The 17,772-nt window shown below is 36.8% G+C and overlaps 1 protein-coding gene across 1 annotated transcript in view; it reads right to left on the bottom strand.

Moving 5' to 3' along the window:
• cubn (cubilin) overlaps positions 1-17,772 on the bottom strand; it is a 116,709-nt gene that overhangs the window by 32,064 nt on the left and 66,873 nt on the right. Inside the window, exons 32-45 of the mRNA XM_012965626.2 lie at positions 17,549-17,705; positions 16,106-16,222; positions 14,418-14,531; positions 13,028-13,156; positions 12,240-12,372; positions 10,710-10,915; positions 10,182-10,363; positions 8,774-8,969; positions 6,869-7,066; positions 6,295-6,441; positions 5,609-5,799; positions 3,191-3,374; positions 1,221-1,395; positions 585-763 (exon numbers count right to left, since the gene is read on the bottom strand). Coding sequence (XP_012821080.2) covers positions 585-763; positions 1,221-1,395; positions 3,191-3,374; positions 5,609-5,799; positions 6,295-6,441; positions 6,869-7,066; positions 8,774-8,969; positions 10,182-10,363; positions 10,710-10,915; positions 12,240-12,372; positions 13,028-13,156; positions 14,418-14,531; positions 16,106-16,222; positions 17,549-17,705 — 2,308 coding nt within the window. The remainder of the gene's footprint in view (positions 1-584; positions 764-1,220; positions 1,396-3,190; positions 3,375-5,608; positions 5,800-6,294; positions 6,442-6,868; positions 7,067-8,773; positions 8,970-10,181; positions 10,364-10,709; positions 10,916-12,239; positions 12,373-13,027; positions 13,157-14,417; positions 14,532-16,105; positions 16,223-17,548; positions 17,706-17,772) is intronic.

The following is a 17,772-nucleotide window of genomic DNA, read 5'->3' as shown; positions in this document are numbered from 1 at the left end:
ATACTTTTGCAAGCCACTGTATCTTGTAGAATGCCAGCTAATACTTATATGAATAATATGCATATTAACATGACTTCCCGGGTAGAATTACCTATACAGGTATGGGATCCCTTATCCGGAAACCCGTTATCCTGAAAGATCCGAATTACTCCATTTTAATCAATAAATTCAGAATTTTAAAACTTTTTTAAAAAAAATTTTCTCTGTAGTAATAAAACAGTAACTTGTAATTGATCCCAACTAAGATATCAATAATCCTTATTGGGGCAAAACAATCATCCTATTGGGTTTAATTAATGTATTATTGATTTTTTAGTAGACTTAAGGTATTGAGACCTAAATTACGGAAAGACCCCTTATCTGGAATGTCCTTGGTCCCGAGCATTCTGGATAACGGGTCCTATACCTGTAATAAGTATTTATACAAACTCTGGAATATATATTTTATTTATAAATATGGTATGTTTTCCCTTCAAAAGTTACACTTCTTAAACAGATATTAAGCTGTGATAAGCACATATGTAATGTAAGGCTAGCAAACTGAAATGTGCCAGGACTGAGAAAAATATAGTTTGGATACATACCTATTTTATACATGGCTTTGAACCCTACACGAGGTGTGCCGCTATCCGTCATAAACCTCAGGTACATGGCAGTGCCCAGGGATTTGTAAGTGATTGGGAGAGCATTTCCACATAACTTAGCAAGTAGCCTTTTACTGGCATCTGCACCGTCACGTAATTCCAGGTAGTTGGAGCTGCAGCTAAATAATGTGAGAGAATGTTTTATTTGATTAACCGGTTCATTTAGACGTTTATATTTCAAGCATTTTGAAGTACTCAGCTAAGCCTCCTTATTTCTTTTGTATTTCTTTCACCCTTATATATGTATATATACTGTATATATATATATATGTGTGTGTGTGTCACCGAGGAGTTCCATTACCATATAAAAGCACTTGGCCATGATTTTATACAGGTCTTGGAACTCCAAGTTGACTTGTAATATCTTTATATTTTACAACACTGAGCACAGTTTTAAGGCTATAAATTACAGGATATTCATGGCACTTGTGTATTATACGGTACTACATGTGGGATGCTGCTTGTTGGAGTTATGGGCCATGGGTGCATTGCTGCCCAGGAGTAAAGAGGCCTTGACGTTGCATGACTAATGCAATTTGTTTTACCAATATTTGTCATATGCAATAATATCAATACTTTTCAGAAGGTTCAATGTAAAATTGTTCCTTAAACTCCAGCTCCACGGCCTCTCCATTCGGTACAGTGATGATCCAAACACAGTCTGCATTCATTGGATAATTCTCAGGATACTTGGGGGAAGTCACAAATCCAGAAGGATCTGATTCACTTATATAAATACTCCCTCCGCAAGCTAGAAAGAACAGCAAAAAGCAAAATATCATGGTCACATACAGAATCGATGATTAGATATATTGCTTTTATGATTGCTATTGGCCTGTAATTGTAAGAAAGATATAGACAATATAGTTGGTTCCATATTGCATTGATTCCATACAGTATAAATGTGGTTTCTTATTTATATTTTATGAAAAAATAGCTGCCTGTTATTGGGTGGATGGTATGAACCAATTATGCTGCTTCTATCACTGCCATAGAAGAGCACGACTGCAATTATGGCAAAACCCCTTCCTATTGGATTTACCGTGGGAAATATAAATAAATAACAACCATGTTGTCCATCAGAGACACTCTACGCGGCTACAACTGAGTGGGGTAAACAGATGGCACAGGAGAACTCACCTTTCTAACCTATTAAACATCTCTAGAAGGCAACATTTGCATCTGCTTACTACATGAATTCATGCTATGGACAGATGCTGTTGCATTTTCTTTTTTGTTTGCTTAGCATGTGGGCCCTATATAATAATATTATAATGGGTTTTCCCACTGAATATTTCCATTGCATCATTTGGCAGGTTGTGAAAAGCCAGATTTTGGTAATAAGGATTTAGCAAAACGTCAAAAAGTGCAAAGAATTCATCATATTAAAACCACTATGATGGTGGGATTATAATGACCCTATGTAATCTTTCAATCCCAAACAGATTATCAGGTAGCAAGTAATTAAAGATGCACATAATCTGGTTTACAAATCCCCAAACCAAAAAAGACGCTTCAATTGGCACCCATCCACTGCCATTCCACATTTGTTCAATGAATACTGGTGCATCTAAATGGGGATCCCCAACCTTTTTAACCCGTGAGCTACATTCAAATGTAAAAAGAGTAAGGGAGCAACATAAGCATGGAAAATATTTCTGGGGGTGCCAAATAAGGGTTGTAATTGGTTTTTTGGTAGCCCCTATGTGGGCTGGCAATCCACAGGAGATAATATACTTGTTTTTTATGGAACCAAATCTTATCTCCAAGTCAGGATTTTTTTTTTTAAAAAAGTACCTCCTCATGAGCCACTGGTTGGGGATTGCCATTCTAAACTAATTGCATGGTTCAAAAGTAGTTTAAGATGCTTTTCTTGTTTGTCCACCCACTATAAAATATTTCATTCCTACAGCTATTGGATTTGCTGTCTGTGCTCCTTATTTTCATCTATATGGGAGCTGCTGGTAGCTTTGACTGAGAGTAGGTGCTGCATTCTGAACAAAGCATTACCTCCTGCTTGTAGGATTTTAACTTCAGCTTAGCCATGGTGGAAATGAGAATATACCACATGTTCCCATTGCCTGAGATGTATTCCATAGCGAAGAAAGGTAACAGGTAGTATGTACCTGGGCAGCACAAACTGTTTCTAGCTTAGAGATAGCAGTATTACTTTAACTAGTTTTACTTTCAACGTAGATCAATTTATTGAAGAGAGGTTGAAATATTAGTTTTCTAGTTTTTCTGGTATTCAAATTCCTTTATTATAATATCATATTTAGGTTAAATTAGTAAATCTAGTACAAAATATTAGCAAGTTCTTTGTTAAGTAGCTCAGATACACAGAACTATAATAAAAAAATTTTGGGTAAGACTCTTGTGCGTATAGTCCATGACTTGTGATATGGCTTATCCGGATCTGGTACAATGGGTCTTGGATCTAAGTTTCATTTCAGTGGCAAACTTATCTACTCAGTAGTTGGACAGTTTAGACCTAAAAAGCTGGAGAGACCTTGCAAGCAGCAGAGGAAGCAAAATAAGGACTGTACCCAAACTTAGTGCCTCATATTTTAGTTGAAAGCCTTTGCCCTCATTGCTGTTGTCAGAAACGAAGTGAACAAACATCTCATTATCAGTGGTGTGCATTGTAGATGGGGGGCTGGTGCCACAGAATTTTCCGTTGCGTGTAGAAGTGCCCATAGGAGGGGATGAGTCATCAGGACCATTTTTTAACTGGAAAAACAAAAATGACAATGAAACAAGGTTCAGGCTATTATTTTTGTCTTATTTATTTGGTGGGGGGGGGGGGGTGGAAAGAAGAGGTACATTAAGTACAGAAAAAAAGATTTGCCTGTAGCATACCATTTTTGCTTAATTCTGTATATGTGGGTATAATTACGTACATGGGAATGTTAGTAAATCTTTGGAGCATCTTCACCAAGTTCTTCTAGAGGCAAATCTTTCATGAATAAAATTAATCCAAATTTTCTTTCCAAATGTTGAACTGTATTTTTATTACAATTCCGTTTTATTTGTTTTATTTAAGGAAATCTAATCTAATCTAAAGAAACACTTATAACTGAATCATCCCCATTGCTTGCTATGGATTTTGCTGAAAGGTCAAGTGCCTGACCTGCATTTGTATGAGGTCATTCAAGCAAGAATTCTTTATTTGCAGTCTTGTTTTTCACAGCTGAAATAGGAATTGGATCTATTCTTCGGATTCAGAAAGATCACAAAATATATTTTTGTCAACATTATTTTTTTTATTATTTGTTTTTGCCTGGAAGTATTGGAACAATGATTTGCTAACACTGGAGGAATTCGCAATTAGGCACTGGCCCAAAGCAACTAATCAGTAATTAAATATTTTTTTTTTGGAGCCAACTGAAAGAAATGAATGAAACAGTTACTGTTAGTAACAGTAAACAGATTGGGGGAGATTTACTAATCCACAAACAGTCCGAAGGCGTCCGAATGTGTTTTTTCGTAATGATCGGTATTTTTGCGACTTTGTCGTCGCCGTCGAAACTTTTTCGTATATTCTCCGCGACGTTTACTATCACGGAATACGAAAAAATTGCGACGGCGACGAAATAATTGCGCAAAATACGATAAAGTCGCGACGCCGCCGAAAAAGTCATGACAAATATGAAAAGTCGTGAGGGCGACGAAAATGTCACACAATTTTCCTTTCCAATATGATTTTTTCCCTTTCGGGATTCGGATTCGTGGATTAGTAAATCTGCCCCTTAGTGTTGATAAATGACTCCCAATGAGTGGTTTGCCTTTCCTTCTGTCCAACAAACTGACTACATGCAGTGGGCATTGCTTCCAAGCAAATTATATTTTTTATCTGGCATAGCCTTAAAGAAATACTCACCCATGCTAGTAAATCCTACTCTTAGGGGCCCATTCATTAAACCACAATTTTTTTTTTGTATTTTTTCTAATTTTTATAACTTTTTGTAATGACCACAAAAATATTGTTAAAATAGTATGACTTTTTAGTGGTTTTTGTTAAAGGAACAGTAACACCAAAAAATGAAAGTGTATAAAAGTAATACCAATATAATGTACTGTTGCCCTGCATTGCTACAACTGGTGTCTTTGCCAGTACTACTACTATAGTTTATATAAATAAAGCTGCTGTGTAGCCATGGGGGCAGCCATTCAAAGGAGAAAAGGCACAGGCACATATAGATATCAGATAATCACATCAGATAACAGATAAACCCCCATTATATGGGGCTTATCTACTAGTTATCTGCTATGTAACCTGTGCCTTTTCTCCTTTTTTCCAGCTTGAATGGCTGCCCCCATGGCTACACAGCAGCTTATTTATATAGTAGCTTTTCTGTAGCAAAACACCAGTTTTTTTGCAGAGCAACAGCACATTATATTTTAATTACTTTAAAACACTTTAATTTTTTGATGTTACTGTTCCTTTAACTTCCACGAAAAAGTCGTATTTTTTGCAAAGACCATTTCGGAATTCATTTAAGCTTTGGTATCGTGACTTTCTTTTGGCCAGGTTGGAGCATTGAATGCAGAGTCATGCATTGAAGTTTCAAAGCCAAAAAGGTTTTCGCGCAGTTTATGATCATTCGGATCGCAACAACAATATTTTCGTACGACCAAGAAAAGAATTTTCACGCAATTTTTGCACATCAGAAATTATGGTTAGTCCGAATTTTTTCCAATCGTGCTTTTAATTGCCGAAAACTTGTGGTTTAATGAATGGACCTCATAGTGTATGCATGTGGCCAAGTGCCTAGGGAATGCACACAGCTATTAGACAGGCACTTACCACTAGCCCAGCTATAGATTTAGCATGATATCTACTGAATGTTAATGTAAGAGTAGAAATGTTATAATAATTAAGTATTTGAGCATAAAATTACTTTTTCTTGCTGAGTTTCTAAAACATTTTTCTATTATTTAAAATATTGTTTATATACACACACCTCTAAATAATCCCCAGTGCCGCATGTAGAATCACTGTTTGGAATCTCAAATGTTGGTTCGAAATGGGCAGCAATAGTAAAGCCACTAGTAACTAGGAAGTGCCATGTACAATTCAGGTTTGCACTGTAGTGCTCAGGGTAGTTTGGAGAAGTGATCAATCCTCTGTTTGCATGTAAATAGCCACCACAGCCTAGATGGAAATAAATAATACTGCATGTTAGGCCTTTTACATCTTAAACTAAAACCTTCTCAGTAGTCATCAATAGGAAGGAAGTGTTCTAGATACAGAAAGACAAGTCCAGTATTAAAGAGCAGAGCTAATGAAGAGTTTTTAGGGGGAAGACACATGGAGCTACTTGTAGCAGCTACTTTTTGTGGCTACAAAATAGACAATGCTGATAATTTACTGATAATTGTCTCCATGTGTGTATTTTAGCAGAGGCAACTGTATTTGTAACTGTAACTTGTATTTTGTGTCTTGTGGCAGGATTGACACAGTTGCAAAGAACTGACTGTCTGTCATTTTCTTTGTGAAATATGTTTTCTAATAAACCCCCTTATGTGGTACTCTAGGTTATTTTGCAAAGAAAAACAAATAGACAAAATACGGTAAAAGCAGTTCATGAAATGACTTCAGCTGGAGAAACATCCAGTGTTCCCTAATGTGTAGCAATGCCATAATTACTTTTGTGATATGATGCATTAAATCCTGTGCCAGATACAGATCCATCAGTTGAAAATCGAATAAACATGCTATCTCCAGAAGATCTGATTGGTCCAGGAACACCCTTTCCACAAACGACAGCAAGCTGTGGAGAGTTGTTATTGTCGCCTAAAGAAATATAAATAAAAATATTTGCAAAACAGTGTACTGATAAATAAGCCTCACTTAAGTAAGTTTTATTAAAAAAAGATCTAAGTCTATTGAGTTCAACAATTGGTATTGTTTAATTAATTTTGGAAACACTGCATATGGTTAGCGTTACAAGAATCTTTAGAACAGAAGGTTAAAATTTCAATGATGCTATAAACACTATGGGGCCTAGGAATGAAGACTGCTCCCCAAAATAAAATATCCAGTGCTCAGGCTTGACCATTCTAAATTCTTACTTTCTAAATTCCATAAGCACTTTTTCTTCAGATGCTTGGAGCCTCATGGTTTAATGGTCAATGTGTAAATGCTCTGCTTATTCACCTTACCTCGACTACAGTGACGAGAAGGGAGAACAAGAAACAAAGGTTATATTTAATTCACATACCATCTCTTATGACAAGCTTATCGTAATTACAACTTCGATGTTTTTCAATATCCACAGATAGAATATTCAATTCCACCGTTGATCCTGGAGCTTTGATAACCCAGGTGCAGTCGAGGTAGCTAGCATAGTTATTTGGCCATCCAGGAGAGAACAAAAACAATGGTGTATCTCCTGTCCTTAGAATTCCACCACAAGCACCTAAAATTGCATTAAAATAAGTAAATCTGATCAAACTTTGCTTTGTTTCAGAATTTATTGAGTGTATGTTTCTGCAACATCTTTAAAGGCCTTATATGTATGCTATAATTAACCTTTCAGACATGTTTTCATCAAAAATAGATTTTTTGAGGCTGAAAGTTCAGAAGTTCAGTTTCTTATCAAATGGGTTTTCCATTAAGAAGCCATCTTGCATAGGAAGCTATGAATGTTGGCTGATTCACTTGCTGTACTGGGTTATAAAAGAAAGTTCCATCTGCCTCCAGCACAAGCACAGTTCCCCAGCAGCATGGACAGATCAAGTCATGTTGGTGAACAGATACTTTCAGTATCCAGGAAAAGTATTGTTTCCCCATGTACACTATTTGGTACATTTCAGTTGTAGTTCTAGCGGCAATTTTATTTGGTATATAAGTTATAATTGTATACATTATGGGGCCCATTCATTAAACCACAAATTTTTCGCATTTTTAGAACTTTTCGTAATGACCACGATAATATCGTTAAAATAGTATGACTTTTTTGTGGTTTTCGTGAACCACGGAAAAGTCGTATTTTTCGCAAAGACTACGACCATTTTGGAATTCATTCAAGCTTTTGTATTGTGACTTTCTTTTGGCCAGGTTGGAGCTGCAGAGGGCCATTGAGTCCTATGGGAGACTTTCCTTGGGCCAGGTTGGAGCTGCAGAGTGCCATTGAGCCCTATGGGAGGCTTTCCTTGGGCCAGGTTGGAGCTGCAGAGTGCCATTGAGTCCTATGGGAGACTTTCCTTGGGCCGGGTTGGAGCTGCAGAGTGCCATTGAGCCCTATGGGAGACTTTCCTTGGGCCAGGTTGGAGCTGCAGAGTGCCATTGAGCCCTATGGGAGGCTTTCCTTGGGTCAGGTTGGAGCTGCAGAGTGCCATTGAGCCCTATGGGAGACTTTCCTTGGGCCGGGTTGGAGCTGCAGAGTGCCATTGAGCCCTATGGGAGACTTTCCTTGGGCCAGGTTGGAGCTGCAGAGTGCCATTGAGCCCTATGGGAGACTTTCCTTGGGCCAGGTTGGAGCTGCAGAGTGCCATTGAGTCCTATGGGAGGCTTCCTAAATCATGCACTTAAGTTTCAAAGCCAGAAATGTTTTTGCGCTGTTTACGATCGTTTGGATACGAAAATTTTGTGACTTTTGGATCACGACCACAATATTTTCATACAACCAAGAAAATAATTTTTGCTCAATTTTCGCACATCAGAAATTATCTGTTTACTCCAAATTTTTTCCAATTGTGCTTTTAATTGGCGAAGATTTGTGGTTTAATGAATGGGCCCCTATGTGTAGACTATATGGAAGAGTTTGTGCTTATGCATCAAAAGAAAATATTTTTTAGCTGGCTAATAGGATATTTGTTATATCTAATGCAAAACTAGGGCAAAAAGGACTTTCATCTGCCTTTGGTTAGCTGACTTATTTGAGCCATTTTAATACCTAAAGCAACAAAATCAATCAAATGACTATATGTTTCCTAAAATGTGAGTACAATAACACATTTCAATATGGCAAATTTCACATCAGTTTTAATAAGCCACATTTGGTTTTCATCAGTCCGTTTCTAATGAATTCTGCAAGGCGAATTAAGGGGTGGCATTTTATAGACAAACATGTAATAATAATAAATAGATGTTAATATCCCTGATTTTATACTGATAATCCTACCTGGAGCTATGGTAGGGAAATTCTCAGAAAATGCATCTACAGCTAACCATTCAAGAAGAAATCCTTTCATGTTTATGCTGTTATCACTTGTAAACTGAACAGTCATTGAACTTCCTGAAGAGAATATGTCAGGGGGCGGAGTTATTCCACAGTATGTGCCAATGACATGATAGTGAGTGTCAGGACCATCATAAATCTGAAATATAACAGTGATATTATTATTAGTTAAAGTTGTTGGATTAATTTTAGCTATAGCTTTGGTATTACAATTAGGGAACACCAGTAATGGTCAAAATATGGGTTTAATAACTAAAGGCTGTTAAATTCCAAAGAATGCACTATATCTACCCTCTTCTCTGAAAGGCAATGCTGTATTTTTCCTACATATTTCTATTTACTTTGTGAAAAGTACAGTATTTGCATTGATGTGATCAGTTCCTGTTTACTCAGTATCCCCTTCAGATATAATGCTGGGCTTTCTGGTTAATGTTCTATAAATAAAACGCAGTCCTAGGTAGATCCAGTTATTAATGTGTGACTGTGTTTATGACATTTGCTGCCACTGTCTCTGCAGGTTTCGATATGACAATTGTTATCGTAATAAGGAGTCCAGACGTCACACTGGGGGGTCATTACTGTGTCTGTGGGTTCTTGTTTACAGTAGTAGGACAAGTATATGTGACCTTAAGTCTAAAGGCATTTGTACAGGGGACTAAAAGGGTATTTATGGACCTTCTTGTCCAGCGTACTTTAATACACTGTGCATTGATTAAGCCCAAATAAAGACCATCAGAGCTGGCTTCTATCTGTACTACTGACCAAGCAGGAATACTTAGGGGTATGTTTATCATGCTGTGTAAAAAGTGGAGTAAAACATCACCGGTGATGTTGTTTATAGCAGCCAATCAGATGCTTTGCTTTGGTTTTCTAACTGTTGAAATCTAATTGCTGATTGGTTGCCCTGGGCAACATCACCGGTAATGCTTCACTCCGCTTTTTACACAGCATGATAAATATACCCCATATAGTATTAATGATTTTTAGTTGTATAGTGTATGTGACAGTCAACCTAAGTACTGAACACCTGTACTCTCTCTCCACTTATATGCAGGCATGATTTATTCTGTCATTCTTTCACCTACAAAGTGTTGTTGTGCACAGTACTTACTATGACTATTTATATATAAATAAAGTGGAACCATGTTGAAGTTATGTGATGGGGACAAATAGCCACAATAAAATGGGAGATGAGGATAATGGGGGCTGTGTGGAAGCGCATTTATCAAAGGGTTAATTCTAACTTTCACCCATTGATAAATATGCTTCTAAAAATCCCGTAGGAATGAATAGAAGGAAGGAGAGTTGTTATACATTAAGCTCTAAATGTGCCCCATAGTCTTAGCCTTACTTTTAGCTTATCATAGATGCATCCAGAATGGTCTTCGATGTCAATTTCCAGGATTCTGGCCTGAATTATTTGCGAGGAGTCCACATTAATTTTCCATAGATAGTTAGAATAATGAGGGTAATTTCTAGGCCACAGTGGAGAAGCAATCTGGCCACGATCGCCTCCTATATTATTTCCAAATACTGACAAAAATTGACATTTAGATTCCAATGTAGGCAACCAAATATGAAATGATAAAAATAGTGAAGATACATTTTAATTAATGGTATATTGATGACAAGGGTATTATACAGTATTTAAACTAGAAGCTCAGCCAGCACAAGTCATTATACCTGTGATCTCATTCTGAGCTCTGACTTTTACCTCAAGGCAGTAAATGAGAGTACTTAAGCCAGACACATGCTCTAATGTAAATTTATTAATGCAACCGTGACTCTATAGAATCACTACAGTTTCCATGCACTGCATCAAATCTTTTATTGAATAAGTCCCTTTCTTATTGTATTCTAACATTGTTTACATACTTACAGTGTGAGAATGTGGCCTGGAACCCAGAACCACTGAGAGAACCATCTGAGACAAATTTAATCCAAAGAATATGTCCAGTAATGGTTGTGATGTTGCTTGGCAATATGTCCCCGCAGAATCGCCCCATTAATGACCCTGTTTCATTCCCCTCCCTGATTTCCAAGTAATCATGAGAGCAACTGTCACTGTGCTGCACCGAGAAAGTGCTACATTTGGGTAGAAAGAAAAAAAAGAAAATTAGGAAAAGTATAAATTTATTGCCAATAAATTACTCTGCATTTAGTTTTCCTGTATAAGCTTTAGTGATTTGTACGTATATAGAGAAATATGAGTTTGCCTGTATATGGGGAGATCATTTCTGCTGCAGATCCTTGTCTGTGTTACCTCTCAGGTGATGGGCAAATCAGCCTATCTAATCATTCTCTGTTCTTGACGTGCAAAACTAAGGAAATAACTGAATTGCCTCATAAATATAAAGTACCCTTTATAAACACTAAGAGGATATTTATCAATAGTTAAACAGGCAATTCACTGCAGATTGCATGAAAGATATTTCCACAGCACTATCTACTTGTTTGGCTGTGCTTCTTGGTTCTCTGGGATAAAAATTAAATCCACCAAAACTATATCAAAGGACCAGTAACAAAAAATAACATTATTTTAGGTGAGTCTCCCATTTTGTGGCAATTTGCCACAATCACAATGTTAATTACAATGAGAATACTGTGATGACAGTAGAGTTGTGTAAGAGCCCTTTAGACAGCTTGCATACTCTGTGCCTCAAGTCACCAAACCCATTGCAATTGACAGTAATTTACCTGTTTACCTCAGTCATGAATAATTTCTTGCTTGGTTTTGTTATATTCCTTATCTGATCCAATTCTCAACACTGCTTTAAAGCTGGCCATACACACACCGATAATATCATACGAAACGAGGTTCGGTGCGTGTATAGCATGTCGGCGAGTCGACCAATATCGCAGGAAGCTGCTGAAATCGGTCGACTCGCCGATCGGCCAGGTTAGAAAATTTTGATCGGGCGCCATAGAAGGCACCTGACCAAAATCTGCCATCAGGGCTGAATCGGCAGAAGGAGGTAGAAATCCTATTGTTTCTACTACGAGTCGACCAATATCGCAGGAAGCTGCTGAAATCGGTCGACTCGCCGATCGGCCAGGTTAGAAAATTTTGATCGGGCGCCATAGAAGGCGCCTGACCAAAATCTGCCATCAGGGCTGAATCGGCAGAAGGAGGTAGAAATCCTATTGACACTAAAACACATTTAATTTGGTATATCCCATTATTTTTTTAGTAAAACTGATTCAGAATATTTAAAATAAAAAATTATACACTCCTAATGAGTCTACGAAATGCGTAGACTCATTTAAACATGAAATGTTTTGATATTTAAAATGAGAGCTGATCTTCAGGGCTTTGTTATCTTTCTAATGTTAAAACAGTTTTCCTGCCAGACAAAGGACTTCCTTCCTCTAAGGCCAATATAGCAGAACAAAATGGAGGTGGAATTACATGAAGGACAGCAGTAGACGGTTGCCAGGAGAGCTGAGAATGTTCCAGACACACTCTGTATTAGCTGGATAGTTCTCAGGATAGCTAGGGCTGTTAAAGGCTCCTGTCTCCATATGTAAAGTGCCTCCGCATGCTAAAAAAAATGACAAAATACGAATATTAACAAAATGAGTTTAATGCTCATCTGATATCTTGCACAGTTACAGTAGCCATAGCTTTTTGACATAATTACTAGAGATCAAAATATGGTTCACCAGATATCTGACCCAAAGTAATAGAACCATTTGTTCATTTTTTTACCTACTATTTTACTACAAGAATATCTGTATTATTCTGTTCCTTTTCAGTTATTATGACACTAGTTTGTGTGTGAAGCAAAACTCTTATCCACATGCATACGGGACAGCTCTTGGAGCAGTGATGGAGGATAACCTTACTCTAAATGGTTCTGTGTGGTTCCCTGAAGGGGAAGGTTGAGGGATTGACACCCTTCTCTAATAGACTGAGATGATATGTTGCAGGGATTATTCTCCATGTGGAACTGCATCTGTCAACCAATTCTTCTTTGTATACGCTGCTAGTTTTGAAAAAAATCCAGCAAGCTATAGGTTTCCAGAGAATTTTGGGACTTTTGGGTAGTCCCATAGGTTGCTTTCCTTTTGAACCTCAGACTACCTTAAGGAATGCTTTCAAAAAATTAGAAATTACTCACACATTTACATGGTTAGACAGTGTCTGGATGGAATGTCACAACATACATTTAAAGAAACAGTTAATATTGTTCTCACCTGATGTTGAAGCAGCAAATGTTGCATGAAAGCCTTTGGCACTGGTGCTGTTATTAGATACAAATTTTACAACAAGGGCATTGCTGAAAGATGTAATAGGATGGGGAATAGTTCTACCACAGTATCGACCTAAAAAAAGCACATTGCAAATTAAAACAGATAACAAAGCAAGCACCATGTATGGTGCTGAAACTAGAAGCTCCTATAGTTCTTGAAGTTCAAATAACATACCTGAAACCTATGCACTGAATAACATACCTAAAACCTATGCACTGAATATCATACCTGAAACCTATGCACTGAATATCATACCTGAAACCTATGCACTGAATAACATACCTGAAACCTATGCACTGAATAACATACCTGAAACCTATGCACTGAATATCATACCTGAAACCTATGCACTGAATATCATACCTGAAACCTATGCACTGAATAACATACCTGAAACCTATGCACTGAATATCATACCTGAAACCTATGCACTGAATAACATACCTGAAACCTATGCACTGAATAACATACCTGAAACCTATGCACTGAATATCATACCTGAAACCTATGCACTGAATAACATACCTGAAACCTATGCACTGAATAACATACCTGAAACCTATGCACTGAATAACATACCTGAAACCTATGCACTGAATATCATACCTGAAACCTATGCACTGAATAACATACCTGAAACCTATGCACTGAATATCATACCTGAAACCTATGCACTGAATAACATACCTGAAACCTATGCACTGAATATCATACCTGAAACCTATGCACTGAATAACATACCTGAAACCTATGCACTGAATATCATACCTGAAACCTATGCACTGAATAACATACCTGAAACCTATGCACTGAATATCATACCTGAAACCTATGCACATTTATGTCTTAAAAATACCAGTGACCAGTATACAAGTATATAGCTAGCGGCATACAGGGCAACTTTTGACAATTATGATCATTTGGCCCGAGGGCTAAGCAACAAGATTGTGTGCAGTTTGGACACACACACTAGGCTCAAATCTGTGGTTTGGCCAAATGATTTTATACAAATGAATCAGTACTTTGTAGTACATCCAAGTCAACTAATGATACACAAATGAAAGTTAACAGCCTATTAGATTTGCTAATTTTAATCAAAAAGGACAAAACTGACCACTAAAAGAGGCTGGCCATATTAGATTTCTCATTTTGAGTCCACTGAGTCGGTATATATCTAGTACAAGCAAATGTAATTGTTATGGATTCAAAAGAAGTACTGGCCAATACCTGTACTGAACAAACATTCAAAGATTTAGTAGTTTTGGTACTTTTCAGTCAAATAAAATTTATATAAGCCCATGGGTCTCTTCTTTATTACAAAAACAAAAAATACCTTGAACAGGTGCATCAGGGTTATTTCCATCCAAAATTTCAACATAATCTAATGTACAATTATCGTTTCTAAACTCAATCTCCAAGTCCGTAAAAGAAAGTGTGACATGATTATCTGGGGAGAAAAAGAAATTCATGAAAAAAATAATATGAGGCCCATTTTGTGTTTTTTGAGGTTTTTGAAACCACAAAGCTCATTTCCACTAAAACCAGGAATGTCTAGTCATTTATTAAACAATCCGAATTAAAAAAGACCAAACAAATTAAATTGCAGAAAATGAAAAGACCACAAAAACCACAAATTTTTAATGGTTTTTACTTTTTTCCTACAAATCTCTGTGGATTTAAAACCCAGAAAAACTCTAAAACCACAAATTAAATAGAGATTGGTAGAATTTTCCTTGGTCAACTTCCACTGACTGCTACATGACCTCGACAGCTTTTAGATGGAGAAGTTTTGTATTAGTGTTGTTTGTGGTTTTGACAAATAATAAATGGCAAAAAAAAAAATTTCCACGAAAAAATTAAGTTTTAGCTATAAAAAAAGGGCCCCTCAATGTAGCATTTGAACAAGACATGTAATGCCAAACAAATATATTTTTTATAATGCTAAAGCCAAGATCTACTAAAAATATTTACAGTACATTATTAAAAGGATGACCAAAGGCAGATAATTGCTAAATTATGTATTAAATAATGATAATCACAATGTAATCCATCTAAACAAATGAATGTAAAATTGCTCAGAGCACATTTCTAAGCACTTCTGCGATTTACTTAATTATTATGTTTAAAAAATGTTCATAATATTAGCAGTTTTATCTGCTAATATAATACATTTGATACACCATTGCCATGAAGGGCAGTTGAGGTGGCTTTTGTACCTAGGGGATTTAATTCTCCTTTAAGTTGGCCTGTAAAGAAAAGTCTTGTGATGTTAGAAAATAAAGCTAGCGAGTCATCTGATATGTATCTGGTCAGTTCTAAGTAGAGAAGCAAGATGTTCCTTTTCTAACTGACCAACCAAAATGAACAGCAGGTGGCGATGTTGCATCAAATTCATAAATATAAAAAGAAAACTGTTAATATCTTGAAACCTGAAGAGTGCATAAAAATGTTAGAGCTAGCCTTTTAACATGGCAGGGTTGGTGGAAGAAAAAAGGTTGGGATGGGGGGGAAGAGAAACCCTTGACCACTTATTCTTAACCAGTCATGAATTGGTGTGGATGGGTTTACAAACATGGTACAAAGGTTTTGCTCAGATTGCTCACTCCATTTAAACATATTATTTTCATATTTTGTTTCAATGGAAACAAATATTCATGTTGTGCCATAGTACACTTTGAAAGTAGTGTGATGCCAAAACAAAGTTGCTCTTTGTATATGTCCCCATCCTTCCCTTTGCTTCCATTCACTTAAGAACCCAGGGCAGGGGGTTGACATGTAAAAGAAGAACAGACAATGAGTTGATGATAGCTAGGCCAGATGTACTGGTACCACACATACATTAATACTATAAGCAGTGTTTGGGTTTGGCACTGTTACACAGTATGGCATCATTTCAGTTGCTATACCTCTTTATAACGCTTGCATTAAACTTTCTTTTTTGAGTATTTTTAGCTGCACAGAACAAAGTCATACTACTGAACTGATTTCCTTAAAAATATGGCACAGTTTCAGGTGACTTACAAGGTTCCTGGGCCTGGATAATCCACATGCAGTTCTGATTGTTTGGGTAGTTGGCAGGATACAATGGAGAGGAAATAGTTGCGCCAATTGAATCTGCCGTGATTAAACTTCCACAAGCTACATGAAAAAGGAAATCATTCAGGGTGAGAAGCAATGTGTTTTTAATATACAAATTCTTTTTTTAATCTTAGTTACTGGAATAACTAATTAATTCCTTAAACATTCTTACATAAAACATAAGGATTATTTGCAGTAACACAACACTCAATTGCATGATAGTTAAATACATTAGCAAAGTAACTAAACTCATCTTCTATTCAAATAACATATTGAGCCAAAAAGAACCTAAAAAATTATCCTGATTCATTTTAGAAATCTGTATGGACTTTAAGGTAAAATGTATTTTTTGCACTATAACATTCCTTCAAGCTTACCTTACTCAGTAAGAAATGTAAGTGTACACATGCCTTACTGGGACCCAGCAACTGTGGTCCCTCTTACATGAATTTGTTTAGTGCAACGTTCTTTCCACTTCTAAATTGAACACAGGATCATAGAATTTACCTGGTAAATGTACCTTGTGAACAGCACAATTTACTTTTTCTTAGTCCACAATTCTCTTTTACTTCTGGCCTCACATATCATTGAAACCAGTTCTCAGTAGGACAAGAGGTATATTAACACCAATCTTTCCCACACTTTGAGACTAGTTCTGTTAGGGCCTTGGCTAGGGAAGGACCAGCATGAAGGCCAATTAGGGACATATTTAGTTAGAATGCACATTTTAAGTCCTAAATATTTCTGAATGCCCATACTTAAGTTCAGTTAGACCAAGATTTTTGTTGTCACGTATATTACTGAAACTTTGCCATAATGGCTCATAGAGCAATATTTTAATATATTTGTAACCTTATTATGAAATAACTGTGGTCCTGGTCAAATGCTGGGCTTTAAAAAGGGAATGAAAGCAAATGAGTCTAAAAACCACTGGTAAAATCTCTTGGAGAGACAGGGAGCTCTTTCTTACATATAAATATTTATTTATTATAATACTTGTCCCCCCTGTGTGTAATTTTGTATTTTGTAAGATTGTACAGCACTGCGTACCCTTGTGGCGCTTTATAAAGTTATACATACATACATACATACATACAGATAGTCTCAGAAGCATTAAACTGTTGGGTGGCTGAAGGTCTTTAACCTTGAGCCCTTTACTACTTTCAACACTTTATTCAGCAGTATCTCAATAAAGGTAGAGGCTCAACAACCCCTCATCAGGTACCATGCCCTAAGTTATAACACTCCTGTGATCTTATAGATGTCACAGCAACATCTAGAGTTCTGGCTGCCTTGTAACAGATGTCACACATTACCTACTAACTACATTACTATATTGGATGTGGCCATCATATAATGGAAAATGGCTGATTAAGAGGTAATCACCTTCAGTAAATTTGGCACTAAATCCCCTGTGCTGGTTACTTCCATCTGACCTCAGTCTGACAAACATTGTGTTCTGAGTTGATGAAATTGCAGCAGGCAGTTGGGTTCCACAAAGAACAGCTAGAGGATCAGCTTCATTGTCTGGTCCATCAAAAACCTGCAAAAGAAATATGTTCAACTACTAATATGTGCACATTGCTTAGGTAGTAGATAAGGCTCACAAG

Source organism: Xenopus tropicalis, chromosome 6 (genome assembly GCF_000004195.4).
Source record: "Xenopus tropicalis strain Nigerian chromosome 6, UCB_Xtro_10.0, whole genome shotgun sequence".
NCBI lineage: Eukaryota > Metazoa > Chordata > Amphibia > Anura > Pipidae > Xenopus > Xenopus tropicalis.
This window is presented reverse-complemented; position numbering and strand designations above follow the sequence as displayed.